The 26,170-nt window shown below is 53.3% G+C and overlaps 2 protein-coding genes across 10 annotated transcripts; both read right to left on the bottom strand.

Moving 5' to 3' along the window:
* Nucleotides 1-2: 2 nt before the first annotated feature.
* Nucleotides 3-6,505, bottom strand: SLC37A4 (solute carrier family 37 member 4). Of its 4 annotated transcripts, none has more exons than XM_023208416.1 (9): nt 6,448-6,505; nt 4,875-5,217; nt 3,852-4,084; nt 3,291-3,534; nt 2,583-2,741; nt 2,249-2,334; nt 1,614-1,727; nt 836-974; nt 3-722 (listed from the first exon to the last, which is right to left on the bottom strand). In XM_023208416.1, exons 2-9 carry the CDS (start codon nt 5,020-5,022, stop codon nt 556-558), a joined length of 1,290 nt encoding a protein of 429 aa, XP_023064184.1. In that variant the 5' UTR covers nt 5,023-5,217; nt 6,448-6,505; the 3' UTR covers nt 3-555. The 4 variants fall into 4 exon arrangements, with proteins under 4 accessions (XP_023064184.1, XP_023064185.1, XP_031789672.1 ...); XM_023208417.2 differs by having other exon boundaries at nt 5,818-6,457; XM_031933812.1 differs by lacking the exon at nt 6,448-6,505 and adding an exon at nt 5,800-6,436.
* A 6,798-nt stretch (nt 6,506-13,303) lies between these two features.
* Nucleotides 13,304-25,552, bottom strand: HYOU1 (hypoxia up-regulated 1). Of its 6 annotated transcripts, none has more exons than XM_023208426.1 (26): nt 25,465-25,552; nt 24,381-24,478; nt 24,061-24,154; nt 23,805-23,883; nt 23,481-23,635; nt 23,280-23,356; nt 22,789-22,970; nt 22,422-22,537; nt 20,942-21,134; nt 20,600-20,734; nt 20,382-20,464; nt 20,111-20,243; nt 19,742-19,929; nt 19,340-19,478; nt 18,871-18,931; nt 18,649-18,728; nt 18,127-18,312; nt 17,823-17,995; nt 17,591-17,678; nt 17,367-17,489; nt 17,067-17,200; nt 16,855-16,939; nt 15,679-15,919; nt 15,534-15,584; nt 14,898-14,948; nt 13,304-14,771 (listed from the first exon to the last, which is right to left on the bottom strand). In XM_023208426.1, the coding sequence occupies exons 2-26, from the start codon at nt 24,469-24,471 to the stop codon at nt 14,710-14,712; spliced, it is 3,000 nt and encodes a 999-aa protein (XP_023064194.1). In that variant the 5' UTR covers nt 24,472-24,478; nt 25,465-25,552; the 3' UTR covers nt 13,304-14,709. The 6 variants fall into 6 exon arrangements, with proteins under 6 accessions (XP_023064194.1, XP_023064190.1, XP_023064193.1 ...); XM_023208422.1 differs by having other exon boundaries at nt 14,898-14,951; XM_023208425.2 differs by having other exon boundaries at nt 25,332-25,517.
* Between the last annotated feature and the right edge of the window lie 618 nt (nt 25,553-26,170).

Consider the following 26,170-nt stretch of genomic DNA (forward strand, 5'->3'; position numbering starts at 1 on the left):
TGTTCAGTATCAAATCTAGTTTTAATCTCCTCTAACAAGTCATCTGTTCTTCCCACCTATACCCAACTGCGCCTAGTACAGGGAGAGTGACAGCCGCCTCTCTGTCCCTGGAGTCTGAGGTATTGGCAACAGCTGTCGCCCACTGCTGAGAGGACTTAGGGCCCAGCAGAAGTCAAGGGCCATCAGTGCCCTGCAGCTGCAGGGATAGCCTCACTTCAGGTGGGGATGGGGTAGGACGGGGACAGGATGGGGCCTAGGAAAAGAAGAAGGCTACAGGAGGCTTCCTGACTGCAGAAGTTTCCTGTTTGTCTGAAGGCAGGAAATAGGAGCTAATGGAGTCTAAGGCCAAAGGTTACCTTTAAATAGAGCATAAGACCGGGGAAACTGGGACCTCACTAGCCACTGATAGCTTCCAGCGCCACCTGGGTGAGGGAAAAGGCGCAGAAATGGAAAGTGAAAGGTTCAGGGCTAGCCAAGCAGGCCCGGCCTTCTCCCCGCCGACAGCGTGCAGGGGGAAGGCCACCGTGGGATGGTGCTCTGGAACCTGGACTCTCTTCACTCAGCCTTCTTGGACACTCGGCCCATCTTGGTGCGGATGTTTCGTAGGAGGAAGAAGGCAGCTGTGCTGGCTGCACAAATCACTTCAGCCACCCAGAAGGCTGTGCTCCAGCTGTAGTGCTTGGCAATGGTGCTGAAGGGCAGCCCAGCCAGAAAGCCGCCCACTGTCAGGGGAAGGGGATGAACATAAGCCAGTGGTGCTAGCTCCAGCTTCTCACTGGTTTATAAGCAAAGCACGGGTGGGGGTGAGGGAGAGACTCTAGAAGGTAACACTTACCATTGGCCATGAGTCCCACAATGGCGTGGGAGGTGCCACACAAGCTGGGAGGGGCACTCTCGTTGGCTATGACTCCAAACAGGGCAATGGGACCATACGAGGAGAAACCAAATACGGCTCCCAATACCAGGATCCAGAGCTGCCAAGGGCAGAGTGGAGTGGCATTCAGAGTTGGAAAGCTGATCTGCCTGCCCACCCCGCCAAAGCGAGGAAGAAGGCTTGGTCCCCAGGAACAAACAGTAGTCATAAAGGGACAGTAAGTAAGTGACCCTTTCCCTCCCACTCCCCAACACAATTGACAGTACAGAGCTAGAGTAGTAGATGCCACATTGAGCAAACCCAGGGACCTAGGTGGACAAGGAAAGGAGGTACGGAAGTCATCCCTCCGAGCTAGAGGCTGTCCTCAGGAGTCACACAAACTGGACCGGCTAGGGGTAAGGCAAAGGGGTAGGACAAAGGTAAGACAGACCAGGAGAAGAACCAGAGATATCTTTAAGGCACCTCATGCTCTGTAAAGCCTGTGAGCTCTGCAAGAGGGTGAAGAGCCGGAGTCCAGAAAGCAACGTCCTAGAGGAGCACAGGGAAGAAAAGAAAACCAGGCCCAGAGTGGAGGAGGAGAACCCAGACTCAGAGAGGAACGGTCCAATCAGAACTGAAAAGGGAATCTGAGAGGCAAAGAAAAGACTGGCCCAGGCTAGAGCCAGGAGAGGAAGAGAGAGTCGGTGGCCCTTGCTTTCTCTCCTTGTGCCCTGCCGTGAGCCAGGCCTTTCTTAATTACCTTGGGGGAGTCACTGGTCACTGTTACCCGGAAGAGGTACATGGACACTGTCATGCCAGCCATCATGAACAGCAACAGGCCATGGCGAGGGTTCCCGTAGATGGACAGTCCCGCCTATGGATACAGTCCCAGCAATGTCACACCCTCAGAACAGGGCAGAGAACCCCCATCCCTGGACTCTGATACAGCAGGGCCTCTGCTGACAGGTCTTTGGCAATCCCACCTCAGTTCTTGGCCCTGGGCAGCTCTGGGAGGCCCTGGGACCAGCTCATTACATTCTGAGGCCAAACTCCACAACATCCCTTCCTCCCCCATGGGGCAGGTCTAGGACACGTGCTGGGGAGCGCACCTAGTCTGTTCCCAGCCCGTTTTCCTGGGGCTGTGGAGAAACCTATAGCTAAGTTAAGAAATATTCTGGCTGTCCTTCACATCAGTTAAAATTCTCCCAAGAGCCTTACCTCCACAACTGTAGGAAAGCTAAGACCTGCCCGGAATCGTTCCCTCCTCACCCAGTCTAAACCAGCAGATGCCAACCTGCCTGTGCCCTGGGACTCCCATCTCTCAAGTGCCTGTCCCAGCCATGCTGTGAAGACGGAAAGGGACCCTTCTCCTTCCTGTCCCTTCTGCCCGCTCACCTTTGCCATGGCCCGGTCTGACAGGTAGCCAGCTGCGATGCTGCCTACAAGGCCCCCAACTTCCAGGGCACTCATGTAGGAGCTACCTGCAGTGGGGAGTTGTGGTAGGAAGAGGGAAGGGAAGGGTGGGAGGGTGTTACACATTGGGGTTGTCCCACAATGGCTTAAACCTGGAGAGGTACAGGGTTCCCATGGGTGACTGGCCATAGCTGCCTGAGTAGTGGCCGGCCTCAAGGAACGAATTAAGAGGATAAAGGGAAGCAAGGCCTGAATTTCCATCCCCTGCATTGGTTCCTGCTCCTTATGCCCACCCTTGTCCCCATGCTCATCTTACCCACAAGGGCTGACTGTCCTTTCTCCTGGATAAGGAAGAACTGGCCCCAGTCAGTACAGCAGGTCTTTACTCCAAACACCACAAGGTAACCAGTGGAGAGCACCCACAGGTAAGGGGACAGCAGCAGCTCCTGTAGGGTGCTCTCCTCCTTCAAGGAGCCTGGAGGTAGGAAGAGGCTGGGTGTCAGGCTCTGCCCTGACTGCTCTCCCCAACCTGAGCCCCCAATATTCATTAACCAGTTACAGGGGCAGAGTCCATCTGCACAGGCAGGATCAGCGTGAAGGGTATTCTCTCAACCCCACTGCTCTCCTCTCCCCTTCTCCGCTGCAAGCTCAATGAATGAAAGAGAAACAGGACCAGGGAGGACCAAGCCACTTAAGGACCAAGCTCAATGAATGAAAGACAAACAGGATCAAACAGGTCCAAGCCACTAAAGCTTATGATTCTATCTATCCAGGACAGGGAAGTCTGTGCTGCTGTGAGGAAAGGCCAGAAAATAACGTGAGTCACAGTTCTTGCTGGCTCTGCCACTTGTCCAGTACTTAACTGCCTCTTGGGATGGAGTTTTGTCCACTCCCCATGCAGCCTTCGTTACCACTCCTTCCCCCACATCCACTGACTAGCGCAGGACCAGGCAAACGCCTAGTCTTCAACAAAAATCTGCCCGCTGAATGAGTGCCCCAGTGGCTGGCTTGGGTGAGGGCTTACCCTTCTTGCCCTTAGAGGGTGTGGGGTCCAGGTTGCGGAGTCCAACATCAGCAGGTTCATTGTGGATGAGCAGAAGACAGAGGAAGGAGACAACCACACACAGTGCCCCAGACAGGGCCAGCGTGCTGCGCCAGCTGTAGCTCTGGGCGAGGACGGTTGCCAAGATAGGGCCCAGCCCTCCAGCCAGGTTCATGCTGGTTGACAGGATGGCCCACCAAGTGCCAAACTGAGATGGCTCAAACCACTGTGGGGCAGAGGGCAACAACATAGGTGTCCAGCCTACCGCCCATGTTGAGGGTGGGGTCAGGTGGGGCAGCCCTAGAAGCTCACATTACAGGGAGGAGGGAGAGGGCGCTTCTGTTTGGCACGGCAGTTCCCTCCTCTGCCACCTGATCCCACCACTCTCAGCCTCCTAAAATATCTTGACAAGCAATAGGAGCTGGAACTGCTCAGGAACCTGCTCTGGGTTGGGTACGGAGGTGGTGGGTAAGAAGAGGCGCTCCCACATGCTCTTTAGGCGTCCTCTATGACAATCCAAACAGGCTCTTTGGAAACACTCACCTTCCGCAGGACCTTCCCACACGGGGGCCAGCCCAGCCCCTGGGCCAGGCCATTAAGGAACCAGAGGGCAGCAAAGACAGGTACTGTGGAGCTCCAGGAAAAGAATATGTTGACCAGGCCAACCAGGAGCAGCCCAGAAGAGAAGAGCCAGCGAGCACTCATCTGGTCAGACAGCACTCCACTGACAAACTTGCTGATAGCATAAGCTGCTGACTGGCTGCTGGTGATGAGCCCTGCAGGGGAGGGGAACAGGGAACAGTACATTTAGGGTTTAGGGACCAGGGAAGAAACACAGGAGCAATGGAAGAAGGCATGGGGTCAGGTGGGTAGGGGTGCTCAGTGGGGTGAGACAGGTTACTTCCCAGAGGAACAGGAGGAGCCTGCGCTGCAATCGGACACTCACTCATGGGGCCCTACTACTTCTGCCACTTCTCCTGCCTCACCATCAGCACTAGCCCCAGACTGACCCATGATTCTCAGCTACAGTTATCAGGGAACAAAAAGGGAGCAGGACATGGCAGCTCCCCATCCCTGGGATTTGCATATGGGATTTCCCACCTCACCCTGGATGCCAACCCCAGGCCTCTAGCAGTTCTGTTGCTCCACCACCCAACATGGGGCAAAGGGCTCAGGATTGGAGTCAGGGACCCTGTCCCTCCCGAGGGTAGCATGCCAGGCCACATGAAATCATTGTGCCAACTTTTTAGTTCCCAGTGTTCACAGTGTCAGTAGCCAGCACTCACCCCGAAGCCTCCACATGGACCCAAACAGATGTGAAAACCATGCTCAGAAGCCCCTCAAACACTCTCAGAATAAACAGTGCCTCCAGGGGCATGCACACACACATCCACACACATCAAATAAGCAGCCCTCCTTAGCCCTGCATGCACCCACATCCATGGATCTCAGAGCCTCTTTATCTGGCCCCTGGCTTCTACTGCGCAGACACTCCACCCACACGACATGCCCGTACACAAACACCCAGTGTCCCCAGGCCCACCACCCTGCTGTTTCAGGGCTCACCCAAATCATCCTTGTCCAAAGGGATCTCTTCCACCAATGATGGCATGACAAAGGAGAAGGTCTTGCGATTGAAGTAATACAGGCTGTAGCCCCCAAACATGGCCGAGAAGATCACAGTGCGATAATAGCCATAGCCCTGGGCTGCCATGGTAGAAAAGAGCAGGCCCTACCAGCCAAGACGCACAGCCTTTGACCACAGCTCCTGCTTGCCGCTCTCACAGTTCCCAGATCTGCTGAGTTGGGTTTTTTCTGCTCCCTCCTCCACCGAGCCTCCCAGGCTCCCTTTATAGCCACCTCCTGGACAATCATTAAGCCTGGGGAGGCTCCTCGGGGACCCAGTGTCCTGAGGGAGACAAGAAAACAAGAGATTACTGATCGCCAAACTGTAGGGGGTGGAGGAGGTCCCAGAAGGAGGCATGCCTGTGAGTCAGGCCAGCACCCTGTGTCCCCAGGATTTCTGCCTTTACCTCCTCTATCATGTCTGCTTGCCTGTGAAACCAGCTTTGATTAAAGGCTCAACCTAATTACTTTTGTCTGCATGAGCCCAGGGGAGGCAGGTATGGGATGAGCAGAGATGCCCTCTCTAGCCCTGCTCCCTCAGTCACAGAACCTTCTCATTCATTCATGGACGGTTTCTTAACTTACTAGTTGACAGGCACTGCACTTGGCACTAGGTTAGTTTCTACACCCACTCACCACCACCCCAGCAAAACACAAAGTCAGACACATACCCCATCTACCCCACTTCTAAGCCTTCTAGAGAGGGCCTCAATCCATGGAACTCTCAATCCTTAGCACATAATATATGTAATTGTTTACTACAATTGCCCCCTGTAATTCTAAGCAAAGGGGACCTCCCCAGTTCAGGTCCCACGGTGTCACACAGAAAGCCCTGCTAAGCTCTGGTGGGGCCCCACAGAGCTACCTCTGGGGTCCCCATTACCCTGCGACGTCAGTCTGGGCTTCCTTCAGGCTGGCTGGGGGCTGCAGGGTCTGGTTTCCAACCTGGGGGACGTTGGCAGGGGCCGCAAGCAGAGGGACTGGGCAGCCCGTGGGCGGGAAGGTGCACAATCGTACAGCCCAGGGCCCCGGCAACATGCCCCGGCTTTTCCGATCAATTGGGAAAGCAACTGGAGCAGAAGGCGTAGGCGCACGCGCAGCGAGGGACCGCACGTATTCCCCCGGAGGCCCCGCGCTTCTGGCACCCAGAGGCTCAGCCTGGTAGGGGAGGGCCAGGCGGCGGGCGGGGGAGGAGGAGAGGCGGCGGGTTCCTGGCACCTGCCCAGCCCCGTGTCCTCACGCTACTCAGGACACGCGATTATGCGGCTGGGAACCACGGGGGCCGGGGGTGCAGGAGCTGGAGAGGTGCGGAGACCACAGGACTGGCGCCATAGAAAGGGGTCTTGTGCTGGTCAGGGGCAGCGCTTCGGTGCCCCCAAAACCCATGAATTGTCTCCGGAACTGCAGGAACAGCTCCGGGCCGTATCGGAAGTTGGGGTTCGCCAACAATAAATCCCCAAGACGTGAGAGCCCCGCCCTCAGGTGACGCCCCTCCCCCGCATACCGCCCCTACCTGAACAGAGGCGGGAGCCCGAATAGGACGGGGCGGGGCCAGCGAAGGCTGCGCATGCGCGACGGGCGGGGGCGTGGTCTTCTCTTGCTGCTTGGCTTGCGGGCAAGTGGAGTTCTCCGCCCCACGTGCCGGGGACATAGACTTACTCCCTTCCGCCGGTCACGCTGCTCCTTGGACCAGCACAGCGCCCCTTAGGGGTTGGGCACGGCATGTCCAATTCTTAAGTGGTTGCATTCAGCAAACCATGTGTTCAGTGAGTGCCTTCCTCTACAAAATACATGGAACTCTAAGGTGGATAATCATTGTTCCCAAGTTGCTCACAGTCTGGGAAAGGTGTTGTAAGATAACACAGCATTTTTTTTCTTTCCTTTTTTTTTTTTTTTTTTTTAGACGGAGTCTCGCTCTGTCGTCCAGACTGGAGTGCAGTGGCACAATCTCAGCTCACTGCAAGCTCCGCCTCCCGGGTTCACGCCATTCTCCTGCCTCAGCCTTCCGAGTAGCTGGGACTACAGGCGCCCACCACCACGCCAGACTAATTTATTGTATTTTTGGTGGAGACGGGGGTTTCACCGTGTTAGCCAGGATGGTCTCGATCTCCTGACCTCGTGATCCGCCCGCCTTGGCCTCCCAAAGTGTTGGGATTACGGGGGTGAGCCACCGCGCCCGGCCCACAATTTGGAATTTTAACTTGTGGTTTGATTGTTGGGGACAGAGACGGGGCCCGGAGTAAATATCAAATTCTAGTCCCAGACCCACAGCATTCTAACAGTGTGACCTTGGTTAATTACTATGAGCCCCGGTTTCCTACCAGCCTGGTAGGTAATTGCAAAGACTCAACAGATGATTTAGATAAGAGCTCAGAAATTCTGTAAGAGTTCTCAACAACAGTGGTTTTCACTGATCCCAGGTCAGAGTTGTGAGGAGTAACAGTAGTGATGCTATTTTACAACAATGATGACTGTTCTGAGACAAAGCAAATGTTAACCCCGCCCATAGCTTCAACAGAAGATAACATAGCCTAACAAAGTCCCCAACAGTCCCAGTCAGCCAGCACTTCCCAACTCCTCCCCAATATAAAAGCCTCAGCTTGTATGCGATCAGGGTCTCAGCCAGACTCCTGACTGGAACCCCTCACAGGCTTATTCCTGTGAATAATCCTGTTTGGCCGTTAAGTTGCCTCCTGTCTCTCGCTCTCTTCCCTTATATCTTCCTAACAAGAGTGACTGAAGGAATTTTAAGTGTTCCAAAATTGAGAGCAAAGATCTTTTACTCTAGAGAAGGTGGTCGAAGAAGGGAGGAGGAGGAGATGAGATAAAATAGGATGACACGCTGGACGTGATGGCTCATGCTTGTAATCCCAGCACTTTGGGAGGCCAAGGCGGGTGGATCACTTGAGGTCAGGAGTTCGAAACCAGCCTGGCCAACATGGTGAAACCCTGTCTCTACTAAAAATACCAAAATTAGCCAGGCTTGGTGCCGCGTGTCTGAAATCCCAGTTACTGGGGGAGGCTGAGGCAGGACAATTGCTTGGACCTGGGAAGCAGAGGTTGCAGTGAGCTGAGATCGTGCCACTGCACTCCAGCCTGGGCGACAAAGCGAGACCCTGTCCAAAAAAAAAAAAAGAATGGCAATGTCACTGAACTTCGTTAATTCAAAACTGAGCAGGAGCCTAGTTTGTACCAGGCACTGTACTTTCAGCCAGGTAGATCAGAGGACCAGGAAACAGTTTCTCCAAAAGCAAACCAGAACAGATTCTTACTTTACCTAATAGAGGAGTACGGAGCCATCAGGTTTTTCTCCCCTTTTATTTTTAAGATTTAACGTACACATAATAAAATACAAAAAGTGCAGGAATCTTACATGTACAACTCAATGATTTTTTACATATATTAATACCCCTGTAACCACCACCTAAATTAACAGCCCTATCATTTTATTTTGGAAATGGAGTGATCTCAGCTCACTGCAACCTCCATCTCTGGGGTTCAAGTGATTCTCCTGCCTCAGCCTCCCAAGTAGCTGGAATTACAGGCATGCCCCACCATGCCCGGCTAATTCTGCATTTTTAGTAAGGATGGGGTTTCTCCATGTTGGTCAGGCAGGTCTCGAACTCCTGACCTCAGATGATCTGCCCCTACTTGGCTTCCTAAAGTGCTGGGATTACAGGCATGAGCCACTGCGCCCAGCTAACCTGGCTAATTTTTCTATTTTTAGTAGAGACAAGAGTTTCGGCCGGGCGCGGTGGCTCAAGCCTGTAATCCCAGCACTTTGGGAGGCCGAGACGGGCGGATCACGAGGTCAGGAGATCGAGACCATCCTGGCTAACACGGTGAAACCCCGTCTCTACTAAAAATACAAAAACTAGCCCGGCGAGGTGGCGGGCGCCTGTAGTCCCAGCTACTCCGGAGGCTGAGGCAGGAGAATGGCATGATCCCGGGAGGCAGAGCTTGCAGTGAGCTGAGATCCGGCCACTGCACTCCAGTCCAGATCCGGCCACTGCACTCCAGAGCGAGACTCCGCCTCAAAAAAAAAAAAAAAAAAAAAAAAAGAGTTTCACCATTTTGGCCAGGCTGGTCTCGAAATCTTGAATTCAAGGGATCCACCCGCCTTGGTCTCCCAATGTCCTGGAATTACAGGCATGAGCCACTGTGCCCGGTTGATGGTGTTTGTTTTTGAGACAGAGTCTTGCTCTGTCGGCCAGGCTGGAGTGCAGTGGCACAATCTCAGCTCACTGCAACCTGTCTCCCTGGCTCAAGCGATTCTCCTGCCTCAGCCTCCTGAGTAGCTGGGATTACAAGTATGTGTCACCACGCCCAGCTAATTTTTGTATTTTTAGTAGAGACGGGTTTTTCCACGTGTGGCCAGGCTGGTCTGGAACTCCTGACCTCAGGTAATCCGCCCACCTCGGCCTCCCAAAGTGCTGGGATTACAGGCATGAGCCACCGTGCCCGGCCTTTTTTTTTTTTTTTTTCTAATTTATTTATTTACTGTTTTGAGACAGGCTTGCTCTGTTACCCAGGCTGCAGTGCAATGGTATCTTAGCTCACTGTGAACTCAAACTCCTGAGCATAAGCGATCCTCCCAAGTAGCTAAGACTACAGGACCAGGCCACCTGGGTTCAAGCACTTCTCCTGCCTCAGCCTCCTGAGTAGTTGGGATTATAGGCGCCCGCAAACACGCATGGCTAATTTTTGTATTTTTAGTACAGACAGGGTTTCGCCATGTTGGCCAAGCTAGTCTCAAACTCCTGAGTTGAGGTGATCCACCTGCCTCAGGCTCCCAAAATGCAGGGATTATAAGCATGGTCCATCGCACCCAGCCAGTGGGAATTAAATGAAAAAACATTTTAAAGCACTTAATGATCAGGATAGTAGGGACTCAAATGCTAGTTTGCTCACCGTATTTCCCAAGAATGTTAAGAAATGAGAAGATAGGCTCGGCGTGGTGGCTCACGCCTGTAATCCCAGCACTTTGGGAGGCTGAGGCGCACGGATCATGAGGTAAGGAGTTCGAGACCAGCCTGACCAACATGGTGAAACTCTGTCTCTACTAAAAATACAAAAATTAGCTGGGAGTGGTGGTGTGCACCTGTAATCCCAACTAATCAGGAGGCTGAGGCAGAAGAATCATTTGAACCTGGGAGGCAGAGGCTGTAGCGAGCCAAGATGGCGCCATTGCACTCCAGCCTGGGCAACAGAGACACTGGAGTGCAGTGGCCGGATCTCAGCTCACTGCAAGCTCCGCCTCCCAGGTTTACGCCATTCTCCTGCCTCAGCCTCCCGAGTAGCTGGGACTACAGGCGCCTGCCACCTCGCCCGGCTAGTTTTTTGTATTTTTTAGTAGACACGGGGTTTCACCGTGTTAGCCAGGATGGTCTCGATCTTCTGACCTCGTGATCCACCCGTCTCGGCCTCCCAAAGTGCTGGGATTACAGGCTTGAGCCACCGTGCTCGGCCTTCTTTCTATGTTTTAATTAATTAATTATTTATTTATTTTTGAGATGGAGTCTCGCTCTGTCCCCCAGGGTGGAGTGTAGTGACCGGATCTCAGCTCACTGCAAGCTCTGCCTCCCGGGTTCACGCCATTCTCCTGCCTCAGCCTCCAGAGTAGCTGGGACTACAGGCGCCCGCCACCTCGCCCGGCTAGTTTTTTGTATTTTTTTTAGTAGAGATGGGGTTTCACCGTGTTAGCCAGGATGATCTCGATCTGCCGACCTCGTGATCCGCCCGTCTCGGCCTCCCAAAGTGCTGGGATTACAGGCTTGAGCCACCGCGCCCGGCCCCCCCCTTTTTTTTTTGAGACAGAGTTTCGCTCTTGTCGCCCAGGCAGGCTGGTCTCGAACTCTTGACCACAGGTGATCTGCCCTCCTCGGCCTCCCAAAGTGTTGGGATTACAGGCGTGAGCCACTGTGCTGGGCCTTTTTTTTTTTTTTTTTAAAGAGTCAGGGTCTCTCCCTCCCAGGCTGCAGTACAGTAGTACGATCAGTTTACTGCAGCTTTGACCTCCTAGTCTCAAGTGATCCTCCTGCCTCAGCCTCCTGAGTAGCTAGAACTACTATTTTTTGTAGAGATGAGGTCTAGCTGTGTTGTCCAGGCTGGTCTCAAACTCCTGGCCTCAAGTGATCCTCCCACTCCTGCCTCCCCAAATGCTGGTATTACAGCCATGAATCATTGCACTTAGCCCCGCCTTTTTTTTTTTAAGAGCACTTTTAGGTTCACAGCAAACTTGAGGGGAAAATACAGAGTTCCCGTATATTTGCTTCCTCTATACACTCACAGCTTCCCCCATGATAAACATTTCACACCAGAGGTCTACAGGTGTTACATCTGAGGAACCTACATTGACACATCATATTTGCCCCAAATCTACAGTTTCAGTTGTCTTGGTGTTGCACATTCCATAGGTTTTGACAAATGTATATGTACCCACCATTATGGTGTCATACAGAACTTTGGGTGATAATAAACTGTAAGTTCAGTGATTGTAACAAATGTACCACTCTGGGGGAGATCCAATATGTGAGGACAGGAGGTATATGGCAACTCTGTACTTCCTGCTCAATTCTGCTTTCTGCTGTGAATCTGAAACTGTCTAAATGGCATCCAAAAAAAAAAAAAAAAAAACCCAAAACTTCCACATTCAAAACGTATCTGATTTGTTCAACTTTTAGAGAAAAAAGACAACCTTCATGGTTATTGTTATTTTTTTTGAGACGAGTCTCTTTCTGTCACCCAGGCTGAAGTGCAGTGGCACGATCTCGGGTCACTGCAACCTCAGCCTCCCGGGTTCATTTGATTCTCTTGCCTCAGCCTCCCGAGTAGCTGGGACTACAGGCAGGTGCCACCATGCCCGGCTGACTTTTTGTATTTTTAGTAGAGACGGAGTTTCACCGTGTTAGCCAGGATGGTCTCGATCTCCTGACCTCATGATCCGCCTGCCTTGGCCTCCCAAAATGCTGGGATTACAGGCGTGAGCTACCACACCTGGCTGGGCCTTCATTGTTATTAAATGTAAATACAACAGGGCCAGGCTCAGTGGCTCATGCCTGTAATCCCAGCACTTCAGGCCAAGGCAAGCAGATCACTTGAGTCCAGGAGTTCAAGACCAGCCTAGGCAACATGGTGAAACCCCATCTCCACCAGAAAATACAGAAATTAGCCAGATAGTCTCTGCTACAGGGTTGAGTGGGAGGACTGCTTGAGCCTGGGAGGTCGCGGATGCAGTGAGCCAAGACAGCACCATTGCACTCTAGCCTGGGTGACAGAACACCACCCTGTATACTGTATACAACTGCTTAGATATGTACATGATTAAAGACAAGAGGGATCCTCCCTTGGTAATAGAAAATTTGGGTTAGGCATGCTCCATCCCAAACTGATGAACAACTGAAACTGTGCTACAAATGATGAATCTCTACCAACACATTCCTGTGGCTAAGTAGGAGGAACAAGGGTGAATGGGTCTGAATTAAGCTCAAATCTAGCTGAAGCACTCAACACTGATTCATTCCTTGGACCAATTACTAAATCTCTATGAACTGGTATCTTGTTTGTACTATGAGATTGCTATTTTAAAAATTAATGTTACCAGCTGGGCCTGGTGGCTCACGTCTGTAATCCCAGCACTTTGGGAGCCCAAGGCAGGTGGATCGCTTGAGGTCAGTTCGAGACCAGCTTGTCCAACATGGCAAAATCCCGTCTCTACTAAAATACAAAAAAAATTAGCTAGGCATGGTGGCGGGTGCCAGTAATCCCAGCTACTCGGGAGGCTGAAGCAGTAGAATCACTTGAATCCGGGAGGCGAAGGTTGCAGTGAGCCTGGATCGTACTATTACACTCCAGCCTGGACAACAGAGCAGGACTCAGTCTCAAAAGAAAAAAAAAAAAAAAAAAAAGTTACCTAAAAATGCCTGGGATATAGGAGTCCAAATAATGTTAGCAGTAAAATAAAACCAGTATTTTATTCCCATGAAAAAAATACATATACAAATCTTAACTAAGTCCAAAGTGTTAATAACATTTTGATAATTATTCAAACTTTTTTTGAGGTTTTCACTGTCACACATGCTGGAGTGGTGGCACGATCATAGCTCACTGAAGCCTCAAAGTCCTGGGCCCAAGGGACCCACCCTCCAGCCTCAGTCTCCGAAGTAGCTTGGTCTACAGGCGCACATCCCCACACTCAGAATTTTTTTTTTTTGAGACAGGGTCTCGCTGTTGCCCAGGCTGGTCTGGCCTCAAGTGATCCTCCCATCTTGGCCTCCCAAAATGTTAAGATGACAGGTATGAGCCACCATGCCTGGCCCAAGTTTCTATTTAAAAATTTTTCTATTTTTAAAAACTCACAGCACAAAAACTGTAGAAAAGAATATTTTATTGAAACAGTTTCTCAATTAACAATGGAGCGAAGTACAACTTGACTCAAACCTGTCCAACCAGCATCGACTGCTACTGAAATAATTCAAACATACAGAAGAGGTGGGGGTGGGGTGAGCGGTAGGACCCTTAGGCCCCATCTCTGCCAATGTGGCAAAAAAAAAAAAAAAAAAAAGGAAAAGACAAAATGACTGACACAGCCAGGTTCATTCTTGTCGTGGAGCTGGGGAGGCAGCCCTAGCTTCTGCTACAGACAGAATACTGGAGACGGGCTCCCTAGGCATAGGCATGGTGGGTCAGGGGTCCCCATCCTAGCAGAGCGATGCACAGAGGAAGGCCAGCCCTGACCCTCCTCCTTCATCCATAGGCCTGCCTTGGTGAGAGGGAGGTGGCATCTCTACATTCACGCCATGGTCTCTCCTTTCCCCAGGACCTTGGGATAGGGGCTCACAGTAGAAAGCACATTTTGGTCAGCCCAGGGGTCAGGGGGTGAGGGAAAGGCTCTGTCTGGGAGAAGCCGAACAGCAGAAGAGAGGAGGAGGCAGGGAGTTACAGGAACCTGGGGTACCAGGCTGCTGGAAAGATGCAGATTATGACAGAGCTTGCAGGATGCAGGCACCCCATGCCAACCACTATACGTGGCTTTCCTCTTCGGAGAGGTGGTGGGCTCCCTTCTTCACTGTGTCCCTCCCTCCCTCTGGCCACTAGGGGTCGGAAATACGAGTAAGAATCCTTCCAGATTTACTTCCACCAATCCAGAGGTACAGGTTTTTAGGCAAGGGGCAGAGAACTGCCCAATTTGCAGCAGGAAGCCAAGGAAACCCAGGGGGAAAGAAGCTGGATGGGAATGGGGGAGGGAGGCTCAGGGAAAGAGAAGCCCGCAGAGGGAGGAAAGAGTACAGATAGGCACTCGGAAACCAAACCTGGTAACCAAGGCTCTGAAGACACTGGCCTGAAAGAATGCTGACCGCATGGTGGGAAAGGAAGGGAGGGAAGGAAGGATCACCAGAGAAGAGTGGAAACTCCCCAGCAAGCCCAGATACCCTTCCCATCACCAGGACCCATCAACCACTGGCAGCCACTCTCTCCCTACCCACAGGCAAAGAATTAAGACATAATAGTGATTTTTCCCAAATTTAGGGCCTATATGGGTAGGGAACAGGGAGTAGGGCTGGGGAAGAGAACAGTTTCCATTTTTAACCACAGAGGTACTGCACAAGGAACCAGTGAGCTGTCCCTCCCTTCCCCTTCTCCATACCTCCAATCACGGGTGAGAAAGGAACTCCAGCCGAGGGCAGGACCTACCCCTCCCCCCACCCTCGATGTTTAATAAATAGAAGTAGTGGGGGAAGGGGGTGGAGATGAATGGGAAAAACAGAGGTGGGCGTTATAGTTCGTCATTCTTCAAAGGCTGCTTCTGTCCTGTCGATTGTTCTTTCTGTTCAGGTTCTGTTGGGAGTTTGGGGGAGCAAAGGAATCACGGCAGGTGAAACAGAGGAACCAACCCCAGTTCTTTGCAGAGGATTTCCTGAGACCCCACCAGGCTTCCCACTGTAGCCCCAGCTCCACTCTCACCTGCTCCAGGACCTCCTAACTCCAAAGGCTCAGTGTCTTCTGGCTCGGATCCTGCTTTGGAAAGGAACAGGTTAGTCTCCTCAAAAGGGAGGAAGAGGCTAAGGGAAGGCTGGGCCAGTTTTTCCATGAAGAGCCACCCAGTAAATATTTTAGGATACATGAACCACATCTGGTCTCTTTGCCTACTCTCTTTTTTTTTTGAGACGGAGTCTCTGTTGCCCAGGCTGGAGTGCAGAGTGCAGTGGCACCATCTCAGCTTACTGCAATCTCCACCTCCCAGGTTCAAGGGATTCTCCTGCTTCAGCCTCCTGAGTAGCTGGGATTAAAGGTGTGCACCACCATGCCTGACTCATTTTTTTGGCATTTTTTAAGTAGAGATGGGGTTTCACTATGTTGGCCAGGCTGGTCTCGAACTCCTGACCTCAGGTGATCCACCCGCCTCAGCCTCTCAAAGAGCTGGGATTACAGGTGTGAGCCACCGCACCCAGCCTTTTTTTTTTTTTTTTTAACAACCCTTTAAAAACACAAAGGCCATTCAAGCTCATGGGCTGTCTAGAAACAGGCTGTGCCTGCCAGTTTGCCTAGCCCTGGGCTAATGCAACATCCATGTGCTCAACCATGGTTGCTCCAACTCACCAGTCTCTACTTTCTCCGGTTCTGAAATGGGCTCTGCATCTTCAGTCTGGCCTGGAAGGACACCAGGGGTAAGACACAGCCTCAGGAGGGAAAAGAGGCCATCTGCCTGTCCAGCAGAACATGCAGCCAGGTACCCTGTCCTCACCTGCTGGAAGGATGACCTTCTCCCCCTGGTCACTGGCAGTGGCATTGAGGGGTGGCTCTGCCCGGGTCCCATTCTTGTCCTTGGGCCGGGGCCGGGGCTTGGTAAACTTGGCCTTATTGAGCAGATACTGCACCTCTCGGTCCAGGGCCATCATCTTGGCCTCAATGTCTTTTGAGAGCAACACGGGCTTCTCTGTGGCGGGCAGCTTGGCCTGCTCGGCCAGAGTTGCATTCTTCCAGGCCTGTGGGTGAGACCAGGAGAGGCTCCGAGCTAGCCATGGAGAGAGCAGACATCTCTGTCCCAGATGGAATCACATCCCCAACCAGCCTCTTCCCCCAGACTGCAAATCACTGCCACCCCTGGCCTCAGTCCCATGAGGCTAACAGACTCCTCAGGAGGGTATTATAAAGGTTCTCCACAACGAAGTCCCAACCTGCATGTTTCTGGCTTACATCCTACTACTCTGGAGTGACTACAACTGAACAAACCCCTTGAATATTCCTTTCTTATTTTTATTTTTTTGAGACGGAGTCTCGCTCTGTTGCCAGGCTGGAGTGCAGTGTCACGATCTCAACTCACTGCAACTTCTGCCTCCTGGGTTCAAACAGTTCTCCTGCCTCAGTCTCCCAAGTAGCTGGGACTACAGGCGCCCGCCACCACGACCAGCTAATTTCTGTATTTTTAGTACAGACGGGGTTTCACCATGTTGACCAGGATGGTCTCGATCTCTTGACCTCATGATTCACCTGCCTCAGCCTCCCAAAGTGCTGGGATTACAGGCATGAGCCACTGTGCTCGGCTGAACACTCCTTTCTTGCTTCTGAGCTGTGGCTCAAGAGTCCCCACACATCCAAAACAGTTTCTACTTCACATGCCACATCAGTCTCACCTAGCCAAACCCTGGACCATGTTCTGACCTAGGTCAAATCCCAGCCCCTCAAAGCAGCTTTCTCTATCCTCATGGCATGGGCATTATGCTCCTCCAGTCTGATGACTCTTATGGCCATGGCTCTTGCTTGGGACTAATCAGATGTGGGCTCAAATACAAACATCTTTTGTCTTCAGATTAGATGCTAAGCCAGGAGGCAGGGGTTGCTGTGGCTTCCTCTCTCCACCTCTCCCACAGTACCTAGGATGGCAGCTAAGTATCTGGTTAAGTATTTATGAAGTGATTACCCAGGTCTCATTGATGACTTTCTCTAATGTTGTCATCTCCACCTCAGTGAAGATCTGGTCCATCTCTGGGATGAGCCGGGCCCCCCTGGAAGGCAGAAAGGAGACCATGAACCTCAGAGGGAGAGGGGTCTGTGGTGTGGGGAGTAGGAAGCTGGGAGGAATGAGAATCAGTGGCCTGGCAGGACTGCATACAGGGTTCAGGGGCTGCTTACTTGAGGAACATGCTGGAATGGTTGAGGAGATTATCGAGGGCAGACAGCCGTTCGGGCCACTTCTTGCGCTCCTCTACCCGAAAAAACAGCCCTTGGCACAGCTTCCTCAGCTCAGCCAGCTTCTCCTTCAACATCTGATGGATGTGGGATTGGGCAGAGGGGTGGAGGGACGACAGCAGAGCCTGGAGTCAGCCCCCTGTCTTTCTTTATGGGCTCAAGCCCCGGCTCTTCTCTCTCTCTGACCCTGGGAGAGGAAGGAGAGCTCCCATTCCACCTGCCATGTCCTGAGAGGCCCCTCACCACTGTGGTGGCTCCAACACCCTCATCCTCCAGCCAGGTGGATGCGGCACTGAGCTTCCCAGAGATCTCCTCACGCTGCTCCTCTGTGGACACTTCCTGGTACTCAGGCTGGTACAGCTTGTCCTGGGTGGGGGACATGCAAACACATGCACCCACAAGCCCAGGGGCAAGGCCCACAGAGCCAGGCGTAAGCCCGCAGGGGCTGCTGCCTCCTGCCCACTGACCTGGGTCTCAAAGATGAACGCTTCCAAGCTGTTGGCGGCTTTTTCCCGTTCCTGCTTCTCCAGGTCTCGGAGTGTCAAGTCCTGAAGTCTATAGGACAAGGGAGGGGTAGGGATGAGGGAGAGAGCGAGTGAGAACTTGAGACTCTGGGTCAGACAGCCCTCCTTCCCAGGGCGCCATCCCTCACCCTGCCCACCCTGCACACACATGTACACACCATCTGTCCTCACTTACTTCTGCACCGACTGAGCCAGCTTATCCTCTGGCAAGTCAGGCAGGTCCAGAATGACCAGCTCCACCCCAATCTCCTCAACCATTCGCTGCTTCCTGGCGGGCTTCTGTTTCTTCTCTCCCTCTGGGGCTGGAGCGACGCCCTCAGGCCCTGCCTCTGCCTTCTCACTTGGCTTCTGGGTGGGAAGAGTCAGGGGTGTCAGGAAAAGCCTCTGCCCTCCTACATTCTCCATGGGGTCAGATACAAGGCAGGTGCCCGCTCCCTTAGTCTCTGGATCCACACTGGCCTTCCTCTGCCACAGCTCACCTGGGCCTCAGACTTGTCCCCATTTTCTTTTTCTGTGGCCTTTTCTCCCTCAGGGGCTGCATCTCCCTTAGGTTCAGGGGGCAGGGGCTGAGAGCCATCCTCCACTGGGGCCTCAGCTTCCTCCTTGAGCTCCACCTGCTCCCCAGGCTCATCCTTGCTCCCCTCTGCAGGGCTCTCCTCTTCCTCCTGGGAAATACCGCAGGCGCCCCACGGAATGATCAGGAGCAGAGCCTCCAGGCAGGTCTGGCTCAGCACCGCTGACCCCATGGGGGTTCCATACAGGTGACCACTGTATGCAAATGGTCAATGACAATCTAGCTGGACAAAGGAAGAGAATCTGGAACGAGGGGAATGGGCCTTGGGAACACCGGTCAAGAAACAGTTGAGAGCCCAGAGGATCCTGGGGAGTGAATGGTTAACACAACAGGGGCAGGTGTGGCCTACCCTCACTCCCTTCCTCTGCTGCTACCACCTGCATCCCCCACTGTCCTCCATGCTCCCCTGGCTCCATCTTGAACTCACCTGGACAGTATCAGTACCGTTCTCCTTGGCATCTGGTGTGGTACCGCCTCCAAACAGGCTGGAAATGGTGTTGCCAAGTTCTAGGGGGAGGAAAACCCAAAGACTCAAAATGAGACCACAGCAGTGACTCCACCTTCTAACTTCTAACCCAAGAGCCATGCCCTGTCCACCTCCTGAACCCTCACACATTCTCTCCCGTACACGCATGCATGCCCATCTTACTGGTGAGAGTAGATTCCTCTTCTGGGCTGTCCTCCACTAGTGTCTCAAATACAGACTCCACCTGAAAACAGGTTCAAAATCAAGAACATGCATATCATCCCAGTTACTCAGGAGACTGAGATGGATCATTTAATCCCAGGTGTTCAAGGCTGGAATGAGCTATGACCATGCTACTATATTCTAGCCTAAGTGACAGAGCTAAGACCCCATCTCAAAAAAAAAGAAAAAAAAAAAAAGAGTGGATTCTTCAAACCATTCAATAGTTCCAAGAAATTTACAATGCCTGTAAGCATTTATAGGCTATAAGGAGGTCTGCACCACATCACCGCTTAGCTCTGTTTAGAGCCAACATTTTTCTGATTCCTAAACTTTTGGTTATCATATCCTAATGCCATGTGGAACACACTTTGGAAATGGCTGGCAGGGCCTGAGCCCCTGCCCTGCACACAGGGTCTCCTTTAGCTCTCACCCTATCTAGACTGAGCACGCCACTCTCATCCAGGTTGAAGTGAGCCTTGATGCCCTTGGACTCGTAGTCAGGATACTTCTTGAAGCTGTCACCCACCCCTTTTAGCTTCACTGTGGTCAGATTCTGGGAGCCAAATACCCTGGTTGGGGAGGAAAGAGGAGTTCAGGGGGACCCATTCCAGCCCATCTCCCCCTCTAGACAACATGGCCTCCTGGCATGAGGTGTCAGGGGCACTCCCCAAGGGCACACTCAGGAGGATGGATGCATTCTCCAGAGAAGCTGCTCATAGCTGCCCTGTTTCAGCCCTGCAGGCCCACATCCTCCCTCACCCCCAGTCCTCATTGTCCAGCAGCCACGCCTCCCTGTCCCTGGAGCTCCCATCCTGCACTCCCCGCCACTCACCGAAGATCTTCAGGCCCCAGGAAGCCCAGGTCACCGTAGTTGATGTGGAAGTTGAAATCATGGCTGTAGCGGTTAAAGGTGATGACTTTGCGTTGAGGGTAGGGCCCCATCCGAGAGAAAAGTACCCGTTTATTGTGCTTCAGGCTGTGAACCCCAGGCTCCTCCTCTACCTCCCTCGTGAACTCCACCTACACAGCAGGCAGACAGAGGCATACTGTTGCACACTAGAGAACCCAAGTAGGTTCTGGGGTAAGGTGGGGAATACCTCTTAGCAGAAAGACAAAGGGATGAGCCAGAGCAGACCGAAGGGGAAACCCCACTTGGGAGAGGTAAAGGGAGCTTCTCACCTGCTCAGTCAGGCTCACTCACCAGGATGGGGTAGACCACTGCATCTCGGACGACAAATGGCTTCACTTTAAAGGCTTTGCTGAGTGCAGCTGCCTGGTACACTGCCCCCATGGCAGCTGCTTCATCTGCATTGATGTTCTTCCCCAGCTCCTCCCTGGGAAAATCCTAAGCCTCAGCACGGCCTACCCTGGAGCATGCAACTGGGACTTCCCTCCCCTCAGCCCTCCAGCTGCTCAGCCCAAAGCCGTGCCCCAGGCAGAACTCAGCCCAGCGCTCTAGCCCCCACACTCACTTGCCCACGGCCTTCAGCAGCACCTCCTGAACTTTGGGGACCCGAGTGGCCCCGCCCACCAGGATCACCTGCTCAATCTCATCCTGCAGTGGGTAAGAATGAGAGGTGGAACAGCAGGCACTTAGTGCTCTCCCTCAGCACTGACTCGTCCCTTGACGTCCCATGGGTTTCCTATGCCCTTTCCTACAGGGCATTCCCACCTTCCCCTACTCGCTCACCAGACTCATTTCGGCACTCTGGAGGGCCTGCTGTACAGGCCCAGGCACCCGCTCAAACAAGTCTGCACACAACTCCTCAAATTCCACACGAGTCACTTTTGCCTTGAAGTCCACATCATCCATCAGGCCTTCAATCTGGGGAAGGATGGGGACCGTCAGGGAGTTCTTGCCCAGGTCCCACTCTCTTGGTGAGTAGGACAGAAACAAAAAGAATAGGTCTTTGGGGAGGATGGTAGAGGGAGGAGCATGGGCCATGCCAGGAACGAGCAGTCTAGTTCAGTGGCAGGGTCCCCCACCCTCTACGTGGGACAAATATAGCCTCAACCAGCCATTTGTGGGCACCTGTGCCATGTGGTCAGCGTTGGCACTGAGGACAGTTTTGAGCCGATTAGCCTCACGCAACAGCTTGGCCATCGCACGTGGGTTCTCCCGCACATCCTTTGCTCTCTGACCCTTGCGCTGCTCATTGAAAAGCCCAGCCAGGTGTTCTCGAAGCCGGAGCTCCATCTCCAGGCCCCCCAGGGTGCGGTCAAATCTGTTGAGAAAAGAGAGCAGGGGAAAAAGTGAAGAAAACATGGGGTCCCCACATTTGCACAGGAGCCTGACTCTCATCCCCACATGGCATCTTTCCTTCATCTCAGGGGACCTTGTTCATCTCCAGTGCCCCATGTGTGGACACACACTCTGCCCTCAACTCTCTACAGCACAGCTGACACCTCACAGTGACCCTTCCTCCACGCATTCATTCAACAGTGTTTACTGAGCATTACTTATGTACTTCCCTCTGGGAATACAAATGTGGCAGCGGGGAGAGAGACAGGGTCCCTGCTATGGAAAAGCTGAATAGTCTCATAAACGTGAAATTATCACTACGTCACATGTTGTAAAGGTCAGGGGACAATGCCTGAAGAACATGCATGGGGGAGATTCGAGCTACTGAGGGAGGCCCAAGAACATGTCCCCTAAAAAGTGATGCTTGAACTGAAACCTGAAGGATGAGTTCAGTGCAAGCATCCCTTGAACTGAAGAGTTCAGAGTTCACTAGCTGGAGGGGAAAGAACATTCTAGACAGAGGCAACAACATTCATAAAGACCTTGAGGTGGGAGAGTACATGGCAAGTTCCAGAGGAGGGCAAGCATCACTGGGGCTCAAAGAGTGAGAGGGCTCAGGGCTCAGACAGGCTGCAGAAGGCAGGGTTGAGACAGGCGCAGGGAAAGTTTTGGAGCCAGTGACAGATTTTTAAAGAAACAGGTTAATGATCAGGTTGGATTTTAAGAAGAACCCTCTAATATGAAAAAAGAAGTAAAAGGAGACGTCACTAGAAACAAGGAGATGTTTTTAATTCTGCAAATAAGAGCTGATGGTAACTTGGACTGGGTGGTAATGGTGAAGTCAGAAAAAGATGGCTTCAAGAAATAAGACAACAGGGCACATGTTCTCAGGATCTCCTGAAGGCTATGTCACAGGTCATAAAAATAAAAAAACTAAAAAACAATACAACAAGAGTGGTAAATTATTTAACTGGAAATGACAAGAGAACAAAAACATGATTGAATCTGACGCCCTACATATGGCCTGCGGCTCCACGATTTCCTTAGAATACGTTTCGAAAGTTCATGTTTTCCAATTTTCCCAAACTGTCCTCCCCTGCGCCCCAGCTTCCCCTTACTCTTTGTGAGTGGTCCCCTACAATGACTGATGGCTCCATAGGGAGAGCATTCCTGCAGCATGCCGGAAAGCAAAGCAGTGTTTCTCCTCCAAGAAGAAACCCCTGACTTGAGGGTCTTCACAAGAAGCCCTCCCTGCCAAGTACCCACTTACCCTACTCCCCGGATCTGCAGCTGTGGCTGCATCCCAGCTTCCTTAGTCTTCACCATCTGGTAGGTCACAATGGTGCATACAGTGCTGCCCGAGCCCATGTCATAGAACATGATATTCTGTAGAGATATCAAGGCAACTGTCACAGGAATCTTTTCAAACTCCAGGGTGCCTGCCTGCCCACCCGCCTGCTTCCAAGGGGCTGTCTGACTCTTAACATAAACCCAAACAGCTCCAAGAGGGGCTGGGAGGAGGCTATTGGTACATTTTGCCAAGGGCCAGCCCATGCAAACAAGATGCAAAAGGGACCAAGTGGCCTCCGTCCTTAGATTCAGTCCCCCTGCATGTCTGGTCAGTCCCCCCGGCTCACCTGGGCAGTGGTGTTGATATCTTTCCGGCGGAAGACACCATAGCTGAGGGCAGTGGCGGTGTTGTCATTGATGAGCTGCAGCACTTTGAGGCCAGCCATGCGAGCAGCCTGCAGCACAGCTCGGCGCTCGGCCTGGTTGAAGAAGACTGGCACGGTGATCACTGCATCCTTGATGGGCTGCTCTACAGATGACAATAGAAAAGGGTCCCACTGGCTCCACACCTTAGATGAGGGCTTCTAATCTCATCACTAATGACATTTTGGACTAAGTAATTATTTGCTCTGGGTGCTGTCCTGTGCACTATAGGATGTTTAGCAGCATCCCTGGCCTCTACCCACTAGATACCAGTTGCACCCCTTAGAAGTGACAACCAAAATGTATCTTCATATGTTGCTAAATGTTCCCTGGGAGGCAAAGTTGCCCCGTTTGAGAATCACTGCCCTAGATCCTAGGGAGCCTGGCCACAAAGGGCCCCACCTTGACCACTCACCTGCAAAATCTTCAGCTAGAGAACGAGAGTAATTGAGAACCATGCCCAACACTTCCTCAGGTGAGAACTGCAGCTGCCTGAGGGGAGGGAAGGTAGTTGGAGCCAAGGAAAGTCAGGCATTAAGGCGGCACAATCAGGAACACACACCAATGAGGAGCCCAGCAGAGTTGCTGAGACCACCTTCCCCAACAGAACACTCACGGGCTGATCTGAAAGTGCACAGTCTGCCTCTGTGGGTCGAAAGTCAGCTCGTGCTCCGGGAAGCGGGCCTGGTAAAGAGCTACGTGGGGGTTATCTGCCTGCTTCCCCAGGAGGTGCTGGAAGTAACGTAGTGTAGCCTTTGGATTCTTAATGGCCTGAGGGGTGAAGAAGGAGCAGAGTATTAGGCTCCCAAGTCCACCATTACCTACCTCTTACATCACAGAGACTGATAAGGAAACAGACTCTGGGGGCTGCCATCTCCTCTCCTCTGCCCACCACTCTGGTGGGAACTGCTAGCTCTGGGAAGGGGGACTGCTAGCTCACCATGCTTGCTGCACTGTCTCCAAAGAATCTTTCATTTTCTTTCAGGGTCACAATCACTGGGGTTTTCCTCCGAGATTCCCTGAGGAAAAGAGACTTTGGGCCCAGGTGCCTGCAGCAGAAGGACTCGGAAGCCTCGACACTCACACACATTTAACCACTCAGACGCCGAAGTCTGCTGTGGGCACTATGATGAACACATTCACATTGGAGCCCAGACTCCCTCGTTCCCCACCCTTAACATAGGGGCCACCCTCACTTATTCAAGACAATTTCCATGGGCACTCCAGGTTTGACGATGGCCACCTTCATGGACTCACTGCCCAGGTCCACAGACATCACTGCCAGCGTATCTGAAGGGAAAAGAGGTTTGTCAGTTAGCTCTCCCTTCCCCCACCTTCCTGAGACCCCCTCTAATCAAAGCATACCACTTTCCATAAGTAAATGAAGATGGCAAAAGAAAAAAAGGTCTGGACCTAACAACTCAAGAGACTTCTGACCAAGAGCCCCAAGCCTGCTTCCCATCATGCATCCTTCAGTCATCATTTATCCATTTGCTCCCTCTACTTGGGTACATACCACTCAGTGCCAACAGGTCTGCCAAGAGCACAGCCACCAAGGCCCAAAAGACTCGCCTCCTCGGCCTCTGCCTCCTAACTTTGACTGTCATTGTGCCCCTGGGGGAGGCAAAGAAAGAAAACACTTCAAACTGGATGCCCGGAGCGAAGGAGACAGAACCACATCCCAAGACGGAGAAGCTGTAAGATTCATACCTACTCCATTCTTACCCAGGGCAAAGCAGCCTACTTCTCCCCCTCTCCCTCCTGATGGGTACCAACCACTCTCTCATCATCCCAGCAGCGCCCACACAAAGGCCCAAGTGAAAGAGCATGGGTCCTCAGCTATGCCACATCCCTAAACAGAGAAGCTAACAGGACAAGACCAAGCGACACCCGAGCCTTTCGTCCACCACACAGGCAGTGAGTGGCGCACCGCAGCACTGTGCCTGTTGTCAGACACCTGGGGTGCGGCCAGGGATCCCCGCCCAGGGCTCAACCACCTCCCCACACCTGGAGCTCCCCCGCTGGCGGGGAAAGCCAGGCTGGGCCTGGACGGGAAGAAAAAGGTAATGACGTTGGGGGTAGCTAGGATGGAGTAAAGGCCTGTCTCCTCCTCGGCATCCCTGCGGGTTGTCCCGCCCCCTCCGTTTATCCACCTCACTCCCCGGCCCCGCTGTGCCCACAGACGCAGTGCCGGGGCGGTAAGGTTCCCCGCCCGGCAGGTATCCGGTACCCGGTGTTCACCTAAGCCTCACCTGACGAAGGCGGCGGCTCCCACTCTTGGAAACGGATCCCGCCCGCCCCAGCGCGTGGGGACAGACCGGGGGGCCGAGCTGCGAGCCCCGCGGTGCGAGGCCGAGCGCCCGGCGTCCGCGCGGCCCTCCCTTGCGCTCCCGACCCGCCCCCGGAGCTCGCACGCTGTCTCCCCTAGGAGGGGTGGCTGGCCCACACCTCCATCCACCCCCGCTACCTCTTGCCTCCGCTCCTGCGGCCCCAGCTCTGGGACAGACGCGGCACGAACGCACCCACGAGGCCGACAGCGCCCCCGACCCGCGCCCTTCACAACTCCCCTCGGTTTGCAAACTGTTACATTAGCCACCAACCTCTTGGCGGCGTCTGGCGCACCAGCCGGCCCCGGACGCGGCGCGCGCTCATTGGCGCCTCGGCCGCCCGGCCCTGCGCCGCGCGCCCGGCCCCGCCCCTGCCGCCCCGGCGCGCGTATCCATTGGACCACGTCCCAGGCCCCGCCCCCTTTCTTTGCCTGCCTCGTCCTAGGGGTGGTGGAGGGGACCAGCCACTGGTTGGACAAAAACCGCCGGCGTCGGCTCGGGATTGGGCCACGTCACGGGGCCACCGCGCTCCACTCCTTCCTCCCCACCGCCGGCCCCGGGACGACGGCGGGACCTTTTCCGGCGCTGGATGCTTCGCTGCCGGGGTTCCGGAGTGACCCGCGCCTGGAGCCCGTCGGGCGCACTGCAGTCCCGCACTCGGGGCTTTTCTTCCGGTCACCTGGAGAGCCCGGCCGAGGAATGGGATGACAGGCGTCCCGTCCGCAGCCCCGCGGAGGAGGCGATTGCCTGCCGGTTGGTATTGAGGTGCCCTAGGCTTTAGATAGACGTTGGAGAATGACTGTGCCTCCAACTGAGTCCGCCGCAACCCCCTCTGTTTTACTGAGGAAACTGAAGCCACAGAAAAAGATGTTTGTTGATGGGTCAGAGATAACCGATGCATTTGTCGCAGAATTTGGCCTGGATTTCTTAGGTTAAGCCCCACTCATTTGTATAAGAGTATTCCAAACTTAAGTGCTAC

Source organism: Piliocolobus tephrosceles, chromosome 13, assembly GCF_002776525.5.
Source record: "Piliocolobus tephrosceles isolate RC106 chromosome 13, ASM277652v3, whole genome shotgun sequence".
NCBI lineage: Eukaryota > Metazoa > Chordata > Mammalia > Primates > Cercopithecidae > Piliocolobus > Piliocolobus tephrosceles.